General features: G+C 40.7%; 3 protein-coding genes across 4 annotated transcripts; 1 reads left to right on the forward strand and 2 right to left on the reverse strand.

Moving 5' to 3' along the window:
* Positions 1 to 890: 890 nt before the first annotated feature.
* Positions 891 to 8,432, reverse strand: LOC124048815 (transmembrane protein 120B-like). Of its 2 annotated transcripts, none has more exons than XM_046369914.1 (12): positions 8,290 to 8,432; positions 7,288 to 7,406; positions 7,069 to 7,185; positions 6,915 to 6,974; positions 6,721 to 6,816; positions 6,536 to 6,625; positions 6,347 to 6,412; positions 6,125 to 6,186; positions 5,907 to 5,999; positions 2,395 to 2,459; positions 2,004 to 2,072; positions 891 to 1,603 (listed from the first exon to the last, which is right to left on the reverse strand). In XM_046369914.1, the coding sequence occupies exons 1-12, from the start codon at positions 8,350 to 8,352 to the stop codon at positions 1,487 to 1,489; spliced, it is 1,017 nt and encodes a 338-aa protein (XP_046225870.1). In that variant the 5' UTR covers positions 8,353 to 8,432; the 3' UTR covers positions 891 to 1,486. The 2 variants fall into 2 exon arrangements, with proteins under 2 accessions (XP_046225870.1, XP_046225869.1); XM_046369913.1 differs by having other exon boundaries at positions 7,069 to 7,203.
* Positions 8,433 to 8,699: 267 nt separating this feature from the next.
* morn3 (MORN repeat containing 3) lies at positions 8,700 to 16,032 on the forward strand. The gene is made up of 6 exons (XM_046369916.1): positions 8,700 to 8,851; positions 9,247 to 9,393; positions 14,467 to 14,624; positions 14,765 to 14,924; positions 15,518 to 15,702; positions 15,842 to 16,032. Exons 2-6 carry the CDS (start codon positions 9,249 to 9,251, stop codon positions 15,902 to 15,904), a joined length of 711 nt encoding a protein of 236 aa, XP_046225872.1. The 5' UTR covers positions 8,700 to 8,851; positions 9,247 to 9,248; the 3' UTR covers positions 15,905 to 16,032.
* Positions 16,033 to 19,187, reverse strand: LOC124048816 (calcium release-activated calcium channel protein 1-like). The gene is made up of 2 exons (XM_046369915.1): positions 18,457 to 19,187; positions 16,033 to 18,223 (listed from the first exon to the last, which is right to left on the reverse strand). The coding sequence occupies exons 1-2, from the start codon at positions 18,646 to 18,648 to the stop codon at positions 17,663 to 17,665; spliced, it is 753 nt and encodes a 250-aa protein (XP_046225871.1). The 5' UTR covers positions 18,649 to 19,187; the 3' UTR covers positions 16,033 to 17,662.
* Between the last annotated feature and the right edge of the window lie 1,017 nt (positions 19,188 to 20,204).

The raw sequence follows: 20,204 nt of genomic DNA on the forward strand, positions 1-20,204 counted from the left end.
ATGTCATAAGGTGAATGCACCAATTTGTAAGTCGCTCTGGATAAGAGCGTCTGCTAAATGACTTAAATGTAATGTAAATGCAAAACAATCGATTCCAAATGGAACAAAAATCAAGTAATTGTGACAGGCTACAGGGAGAGAAGGCATTAGAGAGCGCTGTCACTAAGTACCAAGTTGTTCAGATCTAATACTACAGTTCAAAATTAAAGGACACTGAAAAGGGATACAAGCTCATGAGATTTTGCCTTAGTTCAGAGTTGATGCGTTACAATACCTACGGTATGTCAGCAGAGTTACAGAACTTGGATCACGCCAGCACATTTGTACTGAAGACATTCCCAATCATTTGTTCAAAGTACCAGTGCTCATAGCAGCAATTGTTTAAAGTAGACACAGCATACTGTGACAAAGGTGAACTCAAAACAACCAGCACAGCCTGAATTGGACAGGACTCAAATAATCATTCATTGAAAGGGTTATCATTTTGAACTAGATTACAGGAATTATTTAAAAATGGATTTGTCTTAATTCTGAACCCACTGAAGTTAAGACATCAGGAACTCAGTTTAACAAGGTGCATTTCAGAAGGGAAAGAAAATCCTTGTATTCTAAAACCTTGACATGTATTAGTATATTAATTATTTAAAATGGTATTATTTAAAAGTAGAACAGCTGTAATTTATGGTTGCCAAATCAACCCAAATAATGGTAGTAAATGGCTGCTGTTAAAGTTTGTAAATGTCTATGATCAGTTAACAAGTCCTGGCTGGTACATTGCTAAAATAAAAAGCAGGCTTTAGTTCTTTATATAAGATGTACCCGCAGCAACATGTCAATATCCAGAGAAAAGAAACATGTTTACTTTCAAACAGCACACCGGGAGAATTGTATAGTTCAATGCATCTTTACTGAAGAATATATCAAAATGAGACACTTGTAGTTGCGAACAGTGAAAATTGCTGTGCCATGGATGTATTCAAATATTCCATAACGAAAACAGCTGTGTGAAGTATTGACATTACATATACTTTGTAGGTAAATCTAACCTCTTCTCATGACCTAATGCTACCCGTCTTTCTTTAGTTGCATATAGTTTAAAGAGTGGATCTCTGTACATGTAGTCCATGCTCTGTCCTAAATACATCCACACCATAATGATTAAGTCTGTCCAATTACTCTAAATCTACAGGATCAAGCCTCAAATGGTCCAGGATCGCAGTGGTTCATCTGCCAGAAGAAGGCCGCTCTGTGTTGTGATTGCATGTGTAGCAAAGACAACGACAAACTATTGGAAACAAAAGCACATTCAGCCAAGGTTATTGGTTAATGTTGCAGCTGTCATCAAGGCTGAGACACATCGTTCTCTTCACTCAGTCTTTTCCTGGCAAAAAAAACCCTGCAGTCCATATTCCCATCGATTGTGCGTTTCAAAGTGCCATTTTGTTTCATGGTCACTTGGGAGTCTGAGCTGTAGTCAGACTTGTATTCACTCTTGCTTTTGCACTTTCTCTGGGTTTTCCTGGACTTTATGGCGAACAACTTTCAATGTGGTAAGAAAATTCCCCAGGAATAGGACAAGAAATGTCAGTGCCAACATAAATACCTGAAATACACAAAAAAGGCATTAAAAGAAATCACATTTATGCTGAAAATCTTTACAAGACTACTGACACTGGAAGTTAAACCTTCCATTGAGGACATCTAGTACAATGACATCACAGGTGTCACTCTTTAAATTATTTTAATTTTAATACACAGTTCCAAAAATGTGGTATGTCAGTAGTGAAGTTACGGTATTGGGCTTTTAAAAAGCAAAGTGTCACCAGCTACTTCATGATGACACAAAATGGATGCATTTTGCATCATCATGATGATGTGGCCAGTGACTGAGTAGAGAGTAGTCTTGTAACGAGACAGGGGTGGATGTAGAGGCATGTTGTACTGTATTCTATATGAAAACAAGGGATTCTACAGAGATTGGATGGTAGTATTTATGTCCTTACCTGCCACTCTTTACAGTCTTTATGTCCTGCCAACCGAAACAGGGTCAGAGCATTGTACAGCTGCCAGAACTGTGAATGGGATTGGAGAGAGAAAAGTTCAGTCTAAGACCTAAAACCTTATTCAAGAACACAAGCATGGCAGCTGGCGTGTGTACATGTAAAAGTATAAACAGCTGAAATAAGGAACAAAATGTAAGCTTCGCAATCATGTTGGGCAACACTTCTTTTACAAGTGTGACAGATTTTGCAATACCATCTTTTAACTTCTTCAAGTCTCCTCACTCCACTCTCTTCCCCCATAACGCCTCATCCTAGTCTGTGTGAAACAAGCTGGCACACACTCAGACCTCATCCCTGGATAACCATTTTAGTACAGTTGTGTTAGACTTACATGTCCGAAGAAGAGGAATGGCAAGAGGAAGGTGAGCCCTCTCCACATCCATGACTGGAACCCCTCTGCAAAACAGAAACGATTCATAAAATGGTGGAAGATCCAGAACATTGAATAATGCATAACCTTCCCGAAAGACAGTATGTTTACATCCAGTTCAACTAGCTCTGTCAGAAGTACAGGTTAATCATTAGACTAAAACACATGGTAGAGTAAAGTAAGCTATATCAAATACAGCTAAACAAGAGGGACAAAACCTTTATCCTCTTGACCAATACTATGTTCAAAGGGCAGCTGCAAACTGATTGCAAAAATGTTGTCCATTAGCTCCCTCTGGTCAACAAGATTTCACTAAATATATTTTGCTAGTCTATCATAATTGGAATTTTGGGCAGTAGAAATGTAAACTTTGATTAAAAGAGGATGTGTGTGAACTCATACAGGGCATTCCGACAACTGGGACATCACTCAAAATGGAAGAGTAGAGACTTGCTCAAGGTTAAAACATCACCTTTGTCCCATTTTTCCAGTCATGGGGTGGCTTGTGGCCCACTTCTTTGTAAGAACTATTAAAACACATGCAAATGCCTTGTACAGGGAATATAGCGGAATACAAACAGTAGTTATTCCCACCGCAAGGCAATCAAACAAGAGAAATGTCGGTATAGGGACAAAGTGGAGTCGCAATTCAACGGCTCAGACACGAGACGTATGTGGCAGGGTCTACAGGCAATCACAGACTACAAAAAGAAAACCAGCCACGTCTTGCTTCCAGACAAACTAAACATCTTCTTTGCCTGCTTTGAGGATAATACTACGCCACCGATGCAGCCCACTACCAAGGACTGCAGGCTCTCCCTCTCCATGGCCGACTGGTAACACTCAATAGGCTGCCGGCCAAGACGGCATCCCTAGCCGCGTCCTCAGAGCACGTGCAGACCAGCTGACTGGTGTGTTTACAAACATATTCAATCTCCCCATCCCAGTCTGCTGTCCACACATGCTTCAAGATGGCCACCATTGTTCCTGTACCAAAGAACACAAAGGAAACAGAACTAAATGACTATCGCCCAGTAGCACTCACATCTGTCATCATGAAGTGCTTTGGGAGACTCACCTCCACCTTAGCTGCCACCCTAGACCCACTTCAATTTGCTTACCACCCCCAATAGGCCCACAGATGATGCAATCACCATCACACTGCCCTATCCCATCTGGACAAGAGGAATACCTATGTAAGAATGCTGTTCATTGACTACAGCTCAGCATTCAACACCATAGTACACTCCAAGCTCATCATTAAGCTTGAGGGCCTGGGTCTCAACCCCACCCTGTGCAATTGGGTCCTGGACTTCCTGACGGGCCGGCCCCAGGTGGTGAAGGTAGGAAACACCTCTTCGCTGATCCTCAACACTGGGGCCCCACAAGGGTGCGTGCTCAGCCTCCTCCTGTACTCCCTGTTCACCCATGACTGCGTGGACATGCACGCCTCCAACTCAATCATCAAGTTTGCAGACGACACTACAGTAGTGGGCTTGATTACCAACAATGACGAGACAGGCTAAAGGAAGGAGGTGAGGGCACTGAGTGTGGTATCAGGAAAATAACCTTGCACTCAACGTCAACAAAACAAAGGAGATGATTGTGGACTTCAGGAAACAGCAGAGGTTGCACCCCCCTTTCCACATCGACAGGACAGCAGTGGAGAAGGTGGAAATCTTCAAGTTCCTCGGCGTACACATCAGACAAACAGAAATGGTCCACTCACACAGAGAGTGTGGTGAAAGCGCAACAGCGCCTCTTCAACCTTAGGAGGCTAAAGAAATTTGGCTTAACACCTAAAACTTAGACAGATGCACAATTAAGAGCATCCTGTCGGGCTGTATCACCGGCTGGTACGGAAACTGCACCGCGCACAAACGCAAGGCTCTCCAGAGGGTGGTGCGGTCTGCATAATGCATCACACGGGGGCAAACTACCTGCCCTCCATGCCACCAACAGCACCCGGTGTCATAGGAAGGCCAAAAAGATCAAGGACAACAACCACCCAACCCACTGCATGTTCACCCCGCTACCATCCAGAAGGAGAGGTGCATCAAAGCTGGGACCGAGAGACAGCTTCTTTCAAGGCCATCATACTGTTAAACAACCATCACTAACACAGAGAGGCTGCTACCAACATACAGACATGAAATCATTGGCCACTTCAATAAATGGATCACTAGTCACTTTAATAATGTCTTGCATTACTCTTCTCGTATGTATATGTATTCTATACCATCTTGCCTATGCCCGCTCGGTCATCGCTCATCCATATATTCTTATTCCATCCCTTTACTTCTATTTGTGTGCATTAGGTAGTTGTTGTGGAATTGTAAGAGTACTGTTAGATATTACTGCAGTCAGAACTAGAAGCACAAGCATTTCGCTACACTCGCAATAACATCTGCTTACCATGGGTTGGTGACCAATAAAATGTTATTTGATTTACAGGCATGACTGAAATTACTGGCACCCTTGATCAAGATGAGAGAGAGGAAAAAAAAAGACTAAAGTAATGATATTGTATGCAAAAATTATATCATTTTATACAACTCAGAGAGAAATATTTTACTTAATAAGTAATAAAAAAAACTTATCAAAAAGATAGGGGTCAGAATAATTGGCACCCGTGTTTTTAATACTCCTGCACCCTCCCTTTGCGAGGATAACGGCACAGAGCCTTTTTCTAAAATGTTTTATGAGATTGGAGACCACATTGGAAGGGATCTTAAGAGACCATTCCTCCATAGAGAATATTTCCAGATTATTGCGATGCGTTCGTAAATTCACGCTGGAGTGCTCTGGGCGTTCGTAAATTCACGCTGGAGTGCTCTGGGCGTTCGTAAATTCACGCTGGAGTGCTCTGGGCGTTCGTAAATTCACGCTGGAGTGCTCTGGGCGTTCGTAAATTCACGCTGGAGTGCTCTGGGCGTTCGTAAATTCACGCTGGAGTGCTCTGGGCGTTCGTAAATTCACGCTGGAGTGCTCTGGGCGTTCGTAAATTCACGCTGGAGTGCTCTGGGCGTTCGTAAATTCAGAGCGTTGTCAGATTGTCCGTTCATAAATCCAGAGCGTTTTGCTCTTGAAGCGTTTGAGCGCACACTCGACACTCTGGCCAAGGAATAGGGTTTATTTGAACTGGCGACAGTTTAATGAAGCAACCCCCCCCCCCACTATATTTTACAGTAGGTATGGATTTTTTTTTCTGTATATGCACATGGTGTGCGTGGCCAAAGAGCTTTATTTTCATTTCATCCAACAAATGCAAACACACAATGTTCTATTTTTTTTTTAGCATACGATATAGCTCAGTATGTATTATTTATTTTATACAGCCTTTACATTTTTATTTTATTTAATCAAGGGTGCCAATAATTTTGGTTGTGACTTAATGGTTCAAAAGCTTTCCCAAGTCATAACCAATAAGCAAGCCTTAGAAACTGTCTTAACTGAAAAGGAACTCCTCTTACCCACTGTGAGGTCCAACTGATTTCTTTCCCCCAAAGCTCGTAACCTGTATAAGCAGCCACTTTGATAGTAATATTGAAGAAACTGCACAAAGCCTGAAAAACACAGGGATGAATTTCAACAAATCAATCAAATATGAGTAATGACATGGACTTATATTGTGCGACTTGTTTTCAAAACTCAACACATGTGAAGATAAAATGAGAAAGTAGATGCTTACTCTGATAAATGGAGAAGGCAAGGAATTGACTTCTGAACATCTGATACATGGACCCCTCTGGCCTTTGAGAAGAAACAGAGGAACCAATCAAATCAGGCAATCAAGTAACATTTATCAATCAAACTGCTCGTCAAGCAACCTTTGAGGATAACTGCCAATCAATTTTGACCGACAGCAATTAATGAAAGTGTTCAAAGTTGAAAATAAATAAAAAAGACTTACCAGGTAAGCATTACACCTGATAGGAAGGTAGAGACGTAATGATGGGAGACCCACCACCCTTTTATCCTGAAAGGACACATTGAGTTGAATTAGAATAAAGAAGCAGAACTAGGTCGACATGCTAGTCTATTATTTGAATCTCACAGAGTAAATAAATAATTTGGTCACATAAAAAGCTTAGTAGCTCACCGGGACCCATTGCTCATGAGGATGCTTTCCCTTATGGTCAAAGTGCAATAGTACCAAACCAGCAAGAAGTTGAAGATTTCATCTGTGACACTGAAACAAAATAGACATTTACAACTACCTTGCTTTAACAAAACATTAAAAGATGCTACGAGGAAACATCAAAATGTATAATATAACCAACTCACCGGTAATTGAACAAGAAGAGACAGGTTATGGCAGCAAACATCAAGATTATTGTCATGCAAAGCTTGAACTTCTCATATTCATCTTTGTAGGCAAATCTGCTCGTGCGAAAAGATGCAACAAGGAATCAGATGCAGCAACCAAACAGATGTGACTGAATACAGATATTTTGTTAAAGCTGAAGCAACACACTTACTTAGCCTGGTTGCTGAGGAGTGTGACATTCACATTGCCAAGGACCAAATTTAAGTACAATCTGAAAAGAGACACATACTTTTACACCCTCTAATGACAAACTGCATCAAATCTGTAACCAACCAAAAAATAATCATGTCCTCAAATACACTGACCCATTCTTCTTTGGCAAATAGGCTTCCATATCAAAGAAGAAATGTTCTTTGTCTTTAATTTGCATTTGGATGTCTTTGATCAGTTCTGTTTCTTTCTCGTCGCTTGTTTTTGTACATCTGTAGGAGAACAACACACTAAATGCTCAGGTCCTAATTATGAGGACCTTTTGTACAGGAAAACAAGACTGTAACTGCAAGCACTAATAATAGGCTACTTACTTGCGCAGACTGTGCCGGAGGTCTTTTAGACCCTTCCTCTGTTTACTAATGGCACTGCTGCATGTTGCCTGGAGGTTGGTGAGCTCATCGAGCTTCTGTCTGTACACTTTGTGAGTTTCCTAGAAATAAGAATGGAAAGCAAATGACTGCACATTGCTCACCAGTACTCAAATATGTTGATAACTGTCAGGCAATTATTTTCAAAGTCCAAATTTAAACAAGCTGTGATGGATAAGGTCTAGGACAGATCCCCTCTTTTATTCTTGCAGTTTGAGGCTCTCAGTGGCTTACTTTCTTTCCTCTCTCTATGGTCCTTGATCTAGCAGTATATGACAGGAAGGCAATATTACAATATCATTGAAACCTATCCAGTCGTTTCAAATGGTAGCAATTAAGAAGGAAATAACGTTAAGAGAGGAGGAAGACACGACTACACCCGGAGTTAACTGACATTTTTTTGCTACTTATCCGCATTGGTTGACTGATTTAGCTGCGCCGAAGTGAAAACTTGGTGGATTTCACTTAAACACAACTAACGTTACCTAATCATTGTTATTAATCGGAGTTGGCTAGCTAGCTTGCTTCTTATAAGGACTTTAACAGGCGAACGTTATTATTGCTAGATAATTAACGTTAGCTAACATTCGCCATTCATTGTTCAAAATGTGCGGATATTAAAAACTAGCTGTACCACTTTAAGTAAATCTGACTTGCAGATACCACAGTATACGAATTAGTTATATTGGAGAGTTCCTAAATACAACATATTGTGTACAAAAATACCTGATGTTGTGTACAAAAACACCCTTTATCAAGTTAGTATGCTAGCTAGCTTCTAGCCATGTTGGCTGGGTTAGCTAAACTAGCTAGAAAGCTAGCTGAGCTGACAATAGTAACGTTAAATCAGTTATCATCCTCCAACCTCTCTTTCTGAACTGGCGATAGTCCACACGTCATGCCACGCACCTAGCTAGTTATCAAACTGGCTTCACATAGGCCTACCTGTAACTGTTGATATTCTTGGTCAATTTCTCCCCATTCAGTTTGACACCTTTGCAGTGACATTGTGTCAGTAAGCGGCACTCGCCGACTCCCACTATACAGAACCTCCAACGGCCGGTACAGCTGTCCACGATTATTTTCTTATTTCATTTAGAGCGCATGCGTCCGACCGCCTACTACTGAAAAATGTACATTTGTGTCGTCACTTGTTCTAAAGTGCAGAAACAAACTTACTAGATAGGAACCCCTACTACAGTAACATTTTCATAAACAGAACTGTATTTGTATGAATGTTTTTGAATAATGATTTTGAGGGCAATATAATGACACATTTACAAAAACTGAGAAAGTTTCTCAGCCCGAACGAAATCTAGTATTTGTACATCTATGCAAGTTGGTTGCTATGGGGATAAGACGCTTGGTCATTGTTGCCTCGCTTGTCTTTTACCACCTAGCTAGCTAACCAGCTATGTTGACCTAATGTTAAATTTGACTTCACTTTGAAAATTGAAAAGACAAGTGGATTGAGCTAATAGGAGTCGTTCGCTTGGACACATACGAGGTACAATTTGAGTTAATCAATTATTTTTAGCTGTAAAAGTAATGTATACAAATGTCACATTTGCTAGCTAGCTAGCTAGCTAACTTTGTTGGCATAATCTGCGAAATGTTCTTATTTTGTTTAAGTTTTGGTTGTCATTTGATCAGTCATTGTAAACAAACAATGTAGCTATAACTAGCTTCAAATGATAAACTATTTTCAACTACATGTTCCATGAATGGACTGTCAAGTCTTTGCATCCATAGCTGTAGTCTAGTGTTTACCAGATACATTTATTTCTACAGCATCCTCCAAACCAGTTGGTGGTGGGGCTGCAGTTATACTGTAAATTGATTAAGGATTGTGCCTTTAAGTTAATAAACAATGTTTGAAAATCATGTATGTTCTGCTTACAGCCATGCCTCATCTGAAGAAACCTCGAAAAGTGGAGCCCCTGTCAAAATTATGGGACAGAAAGGCACAAAAGTGTGGACTGCGACACACTGTTTATTCAGTCAATGGAGATGAATACACCGGGGATTGGCTGGACAGCAAGAAGCATGGTACTACTGTAGCATGACATAGATTTTCCACACACCAATTTGTAAGTCGCTCTGGATAAGAGCGTCTGCTAAATGACTTTTTTTTTATTATTATTATTATTATTATTATATGCCATTTAGCGGACGCTTTTATCCAAAGCGACTTACAGTCATGTGTGCATACATTCTCACGTATGGGTGGTCCCGGGAGAACCCACCACCCTGGGCGCTGCTGATTACAGAATACTTACATGTAAATGTAAGTATTAGGCCTAGGCTTACTGTGTCACCGTTCAGACACATGGGCTGTGATTGGTTCTCTCCAATTTAAAAATAATAATCTCAACAGATTCTAAGAACATACAGTACCAGTCAAAGGTTTGGACACATCTACACATTCAAGTGTTTGTCTTAATTTTTTTCTATATTTTAGAATCATAAACTCTTGGCATTTTCTCAACCAGCTTCACCTGAATGCTTTTCCAACAGTCTTGAAGGAGTTCCCACATATGCTGATCACTTGTTGGCTGCTTTTCCTTCACTCCAACTCATCCCAAACCATCTCAATTTGGTTGTGGTCAGGTGATTGTGGAGGCCAGGTCATCTGATGCATCACTCCATCACTCTCCGTCTTGGTCAAATAGCCCTAATACAGCTTGGAGGTGTGTTGGGTCATTGTCATGTTGAAAAACAAATGATAGTCCCACTAAACGCAAACCAGATGGGATGGCATATTGCTGCAGAATTCTGTGGTAGCCATGCTGGTTAAGTGCCTTGAATTCTAAATAAATCACAGACAGTGTCACCAGCAAAGCACCCCCCCCACACCATCTCACCTCCTCCTCCATGCTTCAGGGTGGGAACCACAAGTGGAGATCATCTGTTCACCTACTCTGCGTCTCACAAAGACACAGCGGTTGGAACCAAGAATCTCAACTATAGACTCCTCAGACAAAAGGACAGATTTCCACCAGTCTAATGTCCATTGCTCGTGTTTCTTGGCCCAAGCAAGTCTCTTCTTATTGGTGTCCTTGGTAGTGGTTTCATTGCAGAAATTCGACCATGAAGGCACGATTCACGCAGTCTCCTCTGAACAGTTGATGTGATGTGTCTGTTACTTGAACTCTGTGAAGCATTTATTCTGGCTGCAATTTCTGAGGCTGGTAACTCCAATGAACTTATCCTCTGCAGCAGAAGTAATTCTGGGTCTTCCTTTCCTGATCTGTAAATGATGGGCAAATTAACATTCATGGATATAGTTTACTTAGAAGAGACAGAAATAGGAAAGGTGGGGGTGTAGCACTGTACATTCAGAATCATATACCTTTTGAGAGAAGCGATGACCTTAATGTATGTCAAATAGAGGCACTATGGGCTCAAGTACATCTGCTTCACCAGGCACCCATATTGGTAGGTTGTGTGTGTATGGGCCTAGCTCTAAGGTGTCCTATCTGGATGACTTATGCACTGGGTTTGACCAGGCCACAGATAGTAACAGATGTATTTATCTTGGGTGATTTTAATATAAATTGGAAGGATCATAATAAGTCAAATATAACTAAATTGATGATATATGCCGAGAACTGTGGTTTGAAACAAATGGTTAATGATACTACTAGATCATCAACTAAGTTGGGTCATCGTTCAGATACATGCATTGATCTGATCTTCTGTAATATACCATTGCAATGCTTAAAAGCCAGATCAATGCTAGTGGGCTGGACAGACCATAATATTGTGGCCATTACCATGAACACCAATGTTCCAAAGAAACCCCAAAGGCTAGTGGTCAAGAGACATTTTTTTAAATGTAATCATGAGCTATTTCAAAATTATTTGGCTGCTGTACCCTGGGCGCTGATTTATCTAGAGGATGATTTAAATCACACTACTGAATGCTTTATTGATTTGCTCACTGAGGTAATGGACCATCATGCACCAGTAAGAAAGAGTACAGTTGAGGTTTGTCAATCTCCATGGATTGATGAGGAACTGGGTGCAGCTTTTTCTCAAAGAAATATGGCAAAAGTCTTAGCAGCCAAATCTGAACTAGAAATTGATGAACAGAACATTATAGATTAAAGAACATTATAGAACATTACGTAATTATGCAGTTAAATTAAATCATAAGAAAAAAAACGTTATTTTACAAAAATGCTTTTAGTGGTTGTAAAAAGGTATGGAATACAGTGAAGGGCTTACTTGATACATCTATTTCATCATACCCATCTAGTGTAGAGATTGACTGGAGAACAATAACAAAACCAGCTGATATTGCCAATAATTTAGCAGGTTTTTTTTTTTACAAAGAAAATGTATTTACTGAGCGATAATGTAAACACCCATTCTTCCAAACAAGCTATTGTCCAATGGATTGATGATCATATTATGAGCAAAACAACATGCTTTTTTCAAATCAAATAAAATAAAATAAAATTTTATTTGTCACATACACATGGTTAGCAGATGTTAATGCGAGTGTAGCGAAATGCTTGTGCTTCTAGTTCCGACAATGCAGTGATAACCAACAAGTAATCTAACTAACAATTCAAAAACTACTGTCTTATACACAGTGTAAGGGGATAAAGAATATGTACATAAGGATATATGAATGAGTGATGGTACAGAGCAGCATACAGTAGATGGTATCGAGTACAGTATATACATATGAGATGAGTATGTAGACAAAGTAAACAAAGTGGCATAGTTAAAGTGGCTAGTGATACATGTATTACATAAGGATGCAGTCGATGATGTAGAGTACAGTATATACGTATGCATATGAGATGAATAATGTAGGGTAAGTAACATTATATAAGGTAGCATTGTTTAAAGTGGCTAGTGAAATATTTACATCATTTCCCATCAATTCCCATTATTTAAGTGGCTGGAGTTGGGTCAGTGTCAATGACAGTGTGTTGGCAGCAGCCACTCAATGTTAGTGGTGGCTGTTTAACAGTCTGATGGCCTTGAGATAGAAGCTGTTTTTCAGTCTCTCGGTCCCAGCTTTGATGCACCTGTACTGACCTCGCCTTCTGGATGATAGCGGGGTGAACAGGCAGTGGTTCGGGTGGTTGATGTCCTTGATGATCTTTATGGCCTTCCTGTAACATCGGGTGGTGTAGGTGTCCTGGAAGGCAGGTAGTTTGCCCCCGGTGATGCGTTGTGCAGACCTCACTACCCTCTGGAGAGCCTTACGGTTGAGGGCGGAGCAGTTGCCGTACCAGGCGGTGATACAGCCCGCCAGGATGCTCTCGATTGTGCATCTGTAGAAGTTTGTGAGTGCTTTTGGTGACAAGCCGAATTTCTTCAGCCTCCTGAGGTTGAAGAGGCGCTGCTGCGCCTTCTTCACGACGCTGTCAGTGTGAGTGGACCAATTCAGTTTGTCTGTGATGTGTATGCCGAGGAACTTAAAACTTGCTACCCTCTCCACTACTGTTCCATCGATGTGGATAGGGGGGTGTTCTACAAATGGTGTCAGTAGAGGTGTTAAACCTATTGAAGTCATCACCCAATGGTAAATCTACAGGTTATGATCTTATGGACAATTTTTTACTTCGCTATGCTGCTCCCCAGGTAGCAGCTCCACGGAAATACATATTTAATTGGTAACTGGAAAAGGGAACATTTGCAAATGTATGGAAGCATGTTAAACTGTGTTATATCCTGAAAGACAGCAAAAAAAACAATTACTCCTCCCACTAGTCGACCAATTAGTCTACTCCCTTCACTCAGTAAGATATTGGAGGGTATTGTGAGTCAACAAATATGGGAGTACATGGAAAATAATTATCTGATTACAGCCAATCAACATGCTTATCGCAAAAACCATTCTACTACCACTGCATTGGTTGACATGACTGACCATTGGCTTAATGCTATGGATAATGGCAGCTTTGTGGAGTACTATTTTTAGATTTTAGTGAAGCATTTGATTTAGTGGATCATTAAATCATTTGGACAAAAGAGAATGTTGGTAAGAGACAGACATTCAGTAAATAATAGGAATAGATTGTCCACCATCTATGTGTTATCCAGACAGAAAAGAGAAATAGTCAAAATAACATTTCGATTTAGACCAATAAAGAAATTGAATAATTTAGCTGAGCAAACCAGAAACCTTTCAATATATAAATTCAAACAATACTTTAAAACCATTTAAATATAATACATAGGAAAGTTGTGCTGGACTATGGTCGATGAAGAATCAATCTATCTTGTTAGACTGTTAGGGTATTAATCTGGTCAATATGTTAGTGTATTATGTCTGTTTGTAGCAGTGTGTTATATGTGAAAATGTGATCGTATTATAAATTGTATTTTAATGTTTAAGGACTCTTGGAAGATTAGTCCAAATGAGGACTAAAAGAGATCCTAATCAAATCAATCATGTGGCAGTCCTCATGAGAGCCAATTTCATCATAGCGCTTGATGGTTTTGGAACTTGAAGAAACTTTCAAAGTTGTTGAAATTTTCCATATTGACTGACCTTTATATTTTAAAGTAATGATGGCCTGTCGTTTCTCTTTTCTTATTTGAGCTGTTCATGCCATAATATGGACTTGGAATTTTACCAAATAGGGCTTTCTAACACCCTACTTTGTCACAACACAACTGATTGGCTCAAACACATTAAGAAGGAAATAAATTCCAGAAATGAACTTTTAACAAGGCACACCTAATTGAAATGCATTCCAGGTGACTACCTCATGAAGCTGGTTGAGAGAATACCTAGAGTGTGCAAAGCTGTCATCAAGGTAAAGGGTGGCTACTTTGAAGAATCTCAAATATAAAATATTTTATTTAACGCTTTTTTGCTTACTACATGATTCCATATCTGTTATTTTATAGTTTTGATGTCTTCACTATTATTCTACAATGTAGAAAAGAGTAAAACATAAAGAAAAACCTTGGATTGAGTAGGTGTGTCCAAAGTTGTCAGGTACTGTAGATAACTTTTTTTTCTTTCCCACTATAACTTCAATAGTATTGGTCATCACTTAATTTGTTATCAGCTAGACCTATTTTTAATTTATTTTTAATCTGCAATGAATATGTGGGTGGCTTTTCTCACTGTTCCTTTCATTTTTCTAGGCAAAGGAACTCAAATTTGGAAGAAGGCCGGGGCCATTTATGATGGAGACTGGAAATATGGCAAACGTGATGGATACGGGACCTACAGCAAACTCCTGTCTGTAACCAATGAGTATTCAAGGGAATACTCAGGTGGATGGGAAAATGACAAAAAGCATGTATGTACACAGGACAATGTTTTATTAGGCTAATAATGTAAATAATGTTAACCTAGGCCTATTCTATTTCTTCATTTATTATAAGACACCTGGCCTCAGTGAAACAAGGGCAGGTTTCTATGTCTTCTCATCTACCTTAGGGGTTTGGGACCTACTTCTACAGTGACACTGCCTGCTATGAGGGAGAATGGAGTGAGGGTCAGAGGAGTGGCTGGGGCAGGATGTATTATGACAATGGGGACATATATGAGGGAGAATGGCTGAAAAACAAACATCACGGACAGGGCATGCTTCGTCTCGGTAAGGGCACATTATTTTACATTTAAGACTCATGACTGGGGCGGCAGGTAGTCTAGTTGTTAAGAGCGTTGGGCCAGTAACCGAAAGGTTGCCGGATTGAATCTTCGAGCTGACAAGAAATCTGTCGTTCTGCCCCTGAACAAGGCAGTTAAACCACTGTTCCCCGGTAGGCCGTCATTGTAAATAAGAATATGTTCTGACTTGCCTAGTTAAAAAGGTTACATTTGAAGAAAAAAAACATTTAAAAAAAAAAAGTAATGACTGTTGTCAGGGGTGTGTGGAAGACCAAAAAAAGTTGATTTCCAGAGTGTGCAGTGGATGGGTGAGAAAGATTAAGTAATTGTAGACTGCATTTTATTGCATCTTCATTAGAGTACTTTGACAATATGGATGTAATTCAATTAAACACTAAGACATCAATATTGCACACAAGTCTTACTACTGTGCCAACAGTGATTCGGTAATACAATGTTTTTTTTTGTGAAAAAAAGTTGTCATTTGGTTTTAATTAATTCTGTGTGGGTTTGAATGGATTTAGCCGTAGACTATATACACAGTATGTCAGGTTGCTACTTCTCTCATTTGTTTTGAAGCCAATGAAAACAGGTATGAAGGCAACTGGAAGTATGGGAAGAAGAATGGGCATGGAAAGTTCTTTTACCTGGACAAAGGTCAGCTTTATGAGGGCTTCTGGGTGGACGGAGTGGCCAAATGTGGAACAGTCTCTGACTTTGGAAGAGCTGAGGCACCATCACCAACAATATACCCAATTCCTAAGGTACATACGTTGTCTTTTGAAATGTTTTAAGAGGTTTGTCTTTACCGGGTGTTGCAAGTGTTGAGCCAAGCCACTTTACCTGCTTATGTGAATAGCAATTCACTGTATGGTGAGGTCTCCCCCTTTTCTCTATTTTAAGGTACATCTGTTGGATGTGAGATCAGTTTTAATGGAAACACAATCAACATACCACAGTGAATAGGACAAGCCAAAGAAGAACATCAGAACACCCTAAAGTGCTCCATCTCTGCTGATCTCTGGACACCATGCTCACTTACCATGCTGTTAAATGCCATCATGTAACAAATAAAGAGAGCACATCATCATGAGTAAGATTTGAGTAATTTTACTTCTATGAAACGGGACCACTGAACATGATTTGACTTGTAATGAGATCATGGTGCCATCTGGATATCATTCCCCAGTGGCAACTCGAGGTATTACAAACACATTCCTAGAAGCAAAACAAAAAGTAAACAGTTACATTTGCCAAGACCAACCGACTCAGTGTACAAACAAACAAGTCACAAAGGGTGCACTTTGAACAGAAAATGAAAGCAACAGATAACACTTTTACAAAGCCAATTGTGTTTAGAAAGAATATGTGCAGTTAATCTCTGTATTCACTGTTTAAGCAACAGTGAAAATAACTTGACGCTTTTCTAGTCACAAATTCATATTTTCCGACCAAATAATCATGGTGCAAAATGCTATTTCAATACCACAGGTTACAACTTTGAAAACACTTTTTGTAGAGTTTATGCAGCAACATTTGGCCAACCGATTAGACTAAAAATAACTTAAGCAGGCTGATTACATTTAATCTCTCAAACATGAATTGAAACCTGAACCTTAGGTTGAATACAAAACTGACAGAAGTAAGACAATGGTCGCGTTTCGCTGGTCAGACGTTGCATGCGTCAACCAATGGTTGCGTGCCACATCGTCGACTGCGCCTTCGGACACCAGATTGTTATAACATATGTGGTTAGCTGGTACTTAAAATACCTATCCAGGCATTGTAAGATCCGGCATGCATCAGCAATGCCTGGGCAGAGGTACGTGCCCGTTCATTGGTGCTCATAGAATACAATGAGGCAAGCCACCGTGTCACAATAAAGTAGTTAAAGGGATAGTTTACCCAAATTACAGAATTACATATTGGTTTCCTTACCATTTAAGCAGTCTATGGACAAGGTATGACAGCAATCCAGTCTTTGGTTTAATTTCCACAAGCTAACGTTTTAGCATAAGGCACAAATCCCATTCAAGTCATCTTTTGCACATCATGTTCAAAACTTCTAAGTGACTTTAGAGCTTTACTACCAAGAGATACTTTCTTATGATTTGGACACGATGCGTGAAAATTGCTAATTATCGCCCCCATCAATGTGATTTGTGCCACAAATGCTAAAACGTTAACATGTGGAAACAGTGCCAGGGACACCAAAGCATAGATTGCTTTCATACCTTGTCCTTGGGCTGCTTAGAGGGTAAGGAAAACAGCGTCATTTTGTAATTTGGGTGAACGATCCTTTTAATGAGAAGCCTCTTTAGCCCCCTCCTACCATTACCTTTCAATTGTAAAGCCATTTAAAACTATTTGTTTTTGGATAGAAATTATGTTTTTGTAATGGCTTTCATGTGTTTCAAATATGAGCTTATCTGTGGTGTTGGAATTGCTGGCAGGTGCTATCCATTGGAGCGCTGTGATTGGGTAGAGTGCATCTTTAATACTGTTAACTGGTATAGTTTCACAGTTAAAAGTAACACTGTCTGGAATCGTTCTTTTAAAAATCATTTTAAAAAATCTCTAGAAATGTGAACATTTGGAAACGGTGAGTAACATCTCAAATGTTTTGAAATTATGAGCAGATTATGTAGCGTTTTAATAGAAATGTATAACTATTGGCAACAAAGGATTGGCTTGAAATAGACATTATCAACAAGAGGTCAGTCTTTATGGGAAATGAGAGCTGGGGGATTGCAAGTGGGACTCCCCTCTACCGTCCAGCTCATTCTGCAGCCTGGTCAGGTTGGATAACTCCTCCAGCTCCTGGAACTGCCTGTCTGTCTTGTGGCTGACAAGGGAACGGTAGAAATGTACAGCGAAGACTATAAATATCAGGCCAAAAGGCACCATGATAGAGGTGGAGGTGATGGCAGCAGCCACACCTGCAGATATGGTCCCATTGTTGGGGTTGTGGTTCTTAGGCCTAATGGGTAAAAATTTGACCCAGCAGAGGAGCACCACCTCAGCCAGGAAGAGCAGGGTGCCAATGACTGTCGAGAAGGCCCAGGCCAGCTCTATGTGGTGGTGCATTCTCTCATGTGGCGACTCCTTCACAGAGTTGAGGTTGTGAACATTACTGACTGCCTCGATGTTAGGCAGGATGCAGGTACTAACCATCAGGGCAAAGAGGTGAACAGCCACCAACACTGTGGTGCAGGCACTGAAGGCAATGAGGAGACCAGGTGGGTAGGGATAGCTTGTGTCCAACTGAACCTCCACCATTGCTACCTGAGAGAAGGGGGGGGGAGAACATTGTGGCATAAGCATACAAGACAGGCTGTCTGGAACATGACCTTCCAAAATGAAGCAGAACTCTTTTTTTTAACTAGGGAGTGCAAGAAATCCATACATGATTAATACATAACGTTTCTGGTTTTGGATGATGCTGGTCCTCATGCTATGCACATCAAATAATTGCCTCTGCTGCTATGCATCTGACTTTGGGCCAGTTTATTCCTTACCATAGCGAACCCAGACAGTAGAGCAGACGTTCGACTGGAAGCCTTCAGTTTTGCTCGACTCAAGTAAAGCTTCCTCCACGACAGTGCTTGTAATGAATGTTCGTTCAGACTCATTGCACTGCTGAAATTGAATAGACTGAACGGGCTGATTGTTGTTTGACTCGTAGCCTGTGGCTGTTCAACAATTGGCATTAGCTAGCCGAGAAAGTAACATCCTCGGTGTCCACGGACATCGATGTAGAAAAATTATCGGTTGAGGTCCATTCTATCGATTCTCGCTAGTATTCCTGTTTACCTTTGTAACGTCCACCTCTTCCGCACCGCCGTTTCGATCGAGCTGGATGGCTGGCTGCACCCACGGATTACCCATAAACCAGTGCGGCAAAGATAGGCAGACTTGTTCCAAGTTTATTTATGTAAAATAAGTGAGTTATTGCTATAGTTGATCATACAAACAAGGTAGTTACCGAATTCACCACAAAACTCTTTCTAGTTCGTACAATGATTAGATTACGGTCATTGTTTTTCATGTAGGGTCACTTGTACAAAATGTCACCAAGCTTACTTGACCCCATGATGAAGGAAGGTTTTGAAAATGATCACCCAGGAGGTGTTTTCTCTAGCGTCTCCAAGGAGTCTTCGTGGTTTAGAGAGAACATGTCAGAACTGCTAGACGCACGTCGACTGACCCGAATGATACTTGGGTATATGAGCTATGCACTGAGACAATGGGGCCAAGTGAGCCGACACTTGCAAAACGCAGTCAATCCATCAATCGAGAGCATCCTGGCGGGCTGTATCACCGCCTGGTACGGCAACTGCTCCGCCCTCAACCGTAAGGCTCTCCAGAGGGTAGTGAGGACTGCACAACGCATCACCGGGGGCAAACTACCTGCCCTCCAGGACACCTACACCACCCGTTGTTACAGGAAGGCCATAAAGATCATCAAGGACATCAAATCTAATTTTATTTGTCACATACACATGGTTAGCAGATGTTAATGCGAGTGTAGCGAAATGCTTGTGCTTCTAGTTCCGACAATGCAGTGATAACCAACAAGTAATCTAACTAACAATTCCAAAACTACTGTCTTATACACAGTGTAAGGGGATAAGGAACATGTACATAAGGATATATGAATGAGTGATGGTACAGAGCAGCATACAGTAGATGGTATCGAGTACAGTATATACATATGAGATGAGTGTGTAGACAAAGTAAACAAAGTGGCATAGTTAAAGTGGCTAGTGATACATGTGTTACATAAGGATGTAGTCGATGATGTAGAGTACAGTATATACATACATATGCATATGAGATGATGAATAATGTAGGGTAAGTAACATTATATAAGGTAGCATTGTTTAAAGTGGCTAGTGATATATTTACATCATTTCCCATCAATTCCCATTATTAAAATGGCTGGAGTTGGGTCAGTGTCAATGACAGTGTGTTGGCAGCAGCCACTCAGTGTTAGTGGTGGCTGTTTAACAGTCTGATGGCCTTGAGATAGAAGCTGTTTTTCAGTCTCTCGGTCCCAGCTTTGATGCACCTGTACTGACCTCGCCTTCTGGATGATAGCGGGGTGAACAGGCAGTGGTTCGGGTGGTTGATGTCCTTGATGATCTTTATGGCCTTCCTGTAACAACGGGTGGTGTAGGTGTCCTGGAGGGCAGGTAGTTTGCCCCCGGTGATGCGTTGTGCAGTCCTCACTACCCTCTGGAGAGCCTTACGGTTGAGGGCGGAG

Source organism: Oncorhynchus gorbuscha, linkage group LG11 (genome assembly GCF_021184085.1).
Source record: "Oncorhynchus gorbuscha isolate QuinsamMale2020 ecotype Even-year linkage group LG11, OgorEven_v1.0, whole genome shotgun sequence".
In the NCBI taxonomy this organism is placed as follows: domain Eukaryota; kingdom Metazoa; phylum Chordata; class Actinopteri; order Salmoniformes; family Salmonidae; genus Oncorhynchus; species Oncorhynchus gorbuscha.

Bases quoted from the DNA above. Each gene is read 5' to 3' on its own strand.
- LOC124048815 (XM_046369913.1), bottom strand. From the start codon at position 8,352: ATGTCACTGCAAAGGTGTCAAACTGAATGGGGAGAAATTGACCAAGAA. The intron at 7,204-7,287 runs GTAAGTAGCCTA...CTGAGCATTTAG, and splicing joins CTCCGGCACAGTCTGCGCAA to TGTGTTGTTCTCCTACAGAT. The intron at 6,626-6,720 runs GTGAGTTGGTTA...ATTTTGTTTCAG, and splicing joins CTCTTCTTGTTCAATTACCG to TGTCACAGATGAAATCTTCA.
- morn3 (XM_046369916.1), top strand. From the start codon at position 9,249: ATGCCTCATCTGAAGAAACCTCGAAAAGTGGAGCCCCTGTCAAAATTA. The intron at 14,625-14,764 runs GTATGTACACAG...CATCTACCTTAG, and splicing joins GGGAAAATGACAAAAAGCAT to GGGTTTGGGACCTACTTCTA. The intron at 15,703-15,841 runs GTACATACGTTG...CTCTATTTTAAG, and splicing joins CAATATACCCAATTCCTAAG to GTACATCTGTTGGATGTGAG.
- LOC124048816 (XM_046369915.1), bottom strand. From the start codon at position 18,648: ATGCCAATTGTTGAACAGCCACAGGCTACGAGTCAAACAACAATCAGC. The intron at 18,224-18,456 runs GTAAGGAATAAA...CCCTTCTCTCAG, and splicing joins TACTGTCTGGGTTCGCTATG to GTAGCAATGGTGGAGGTTCA.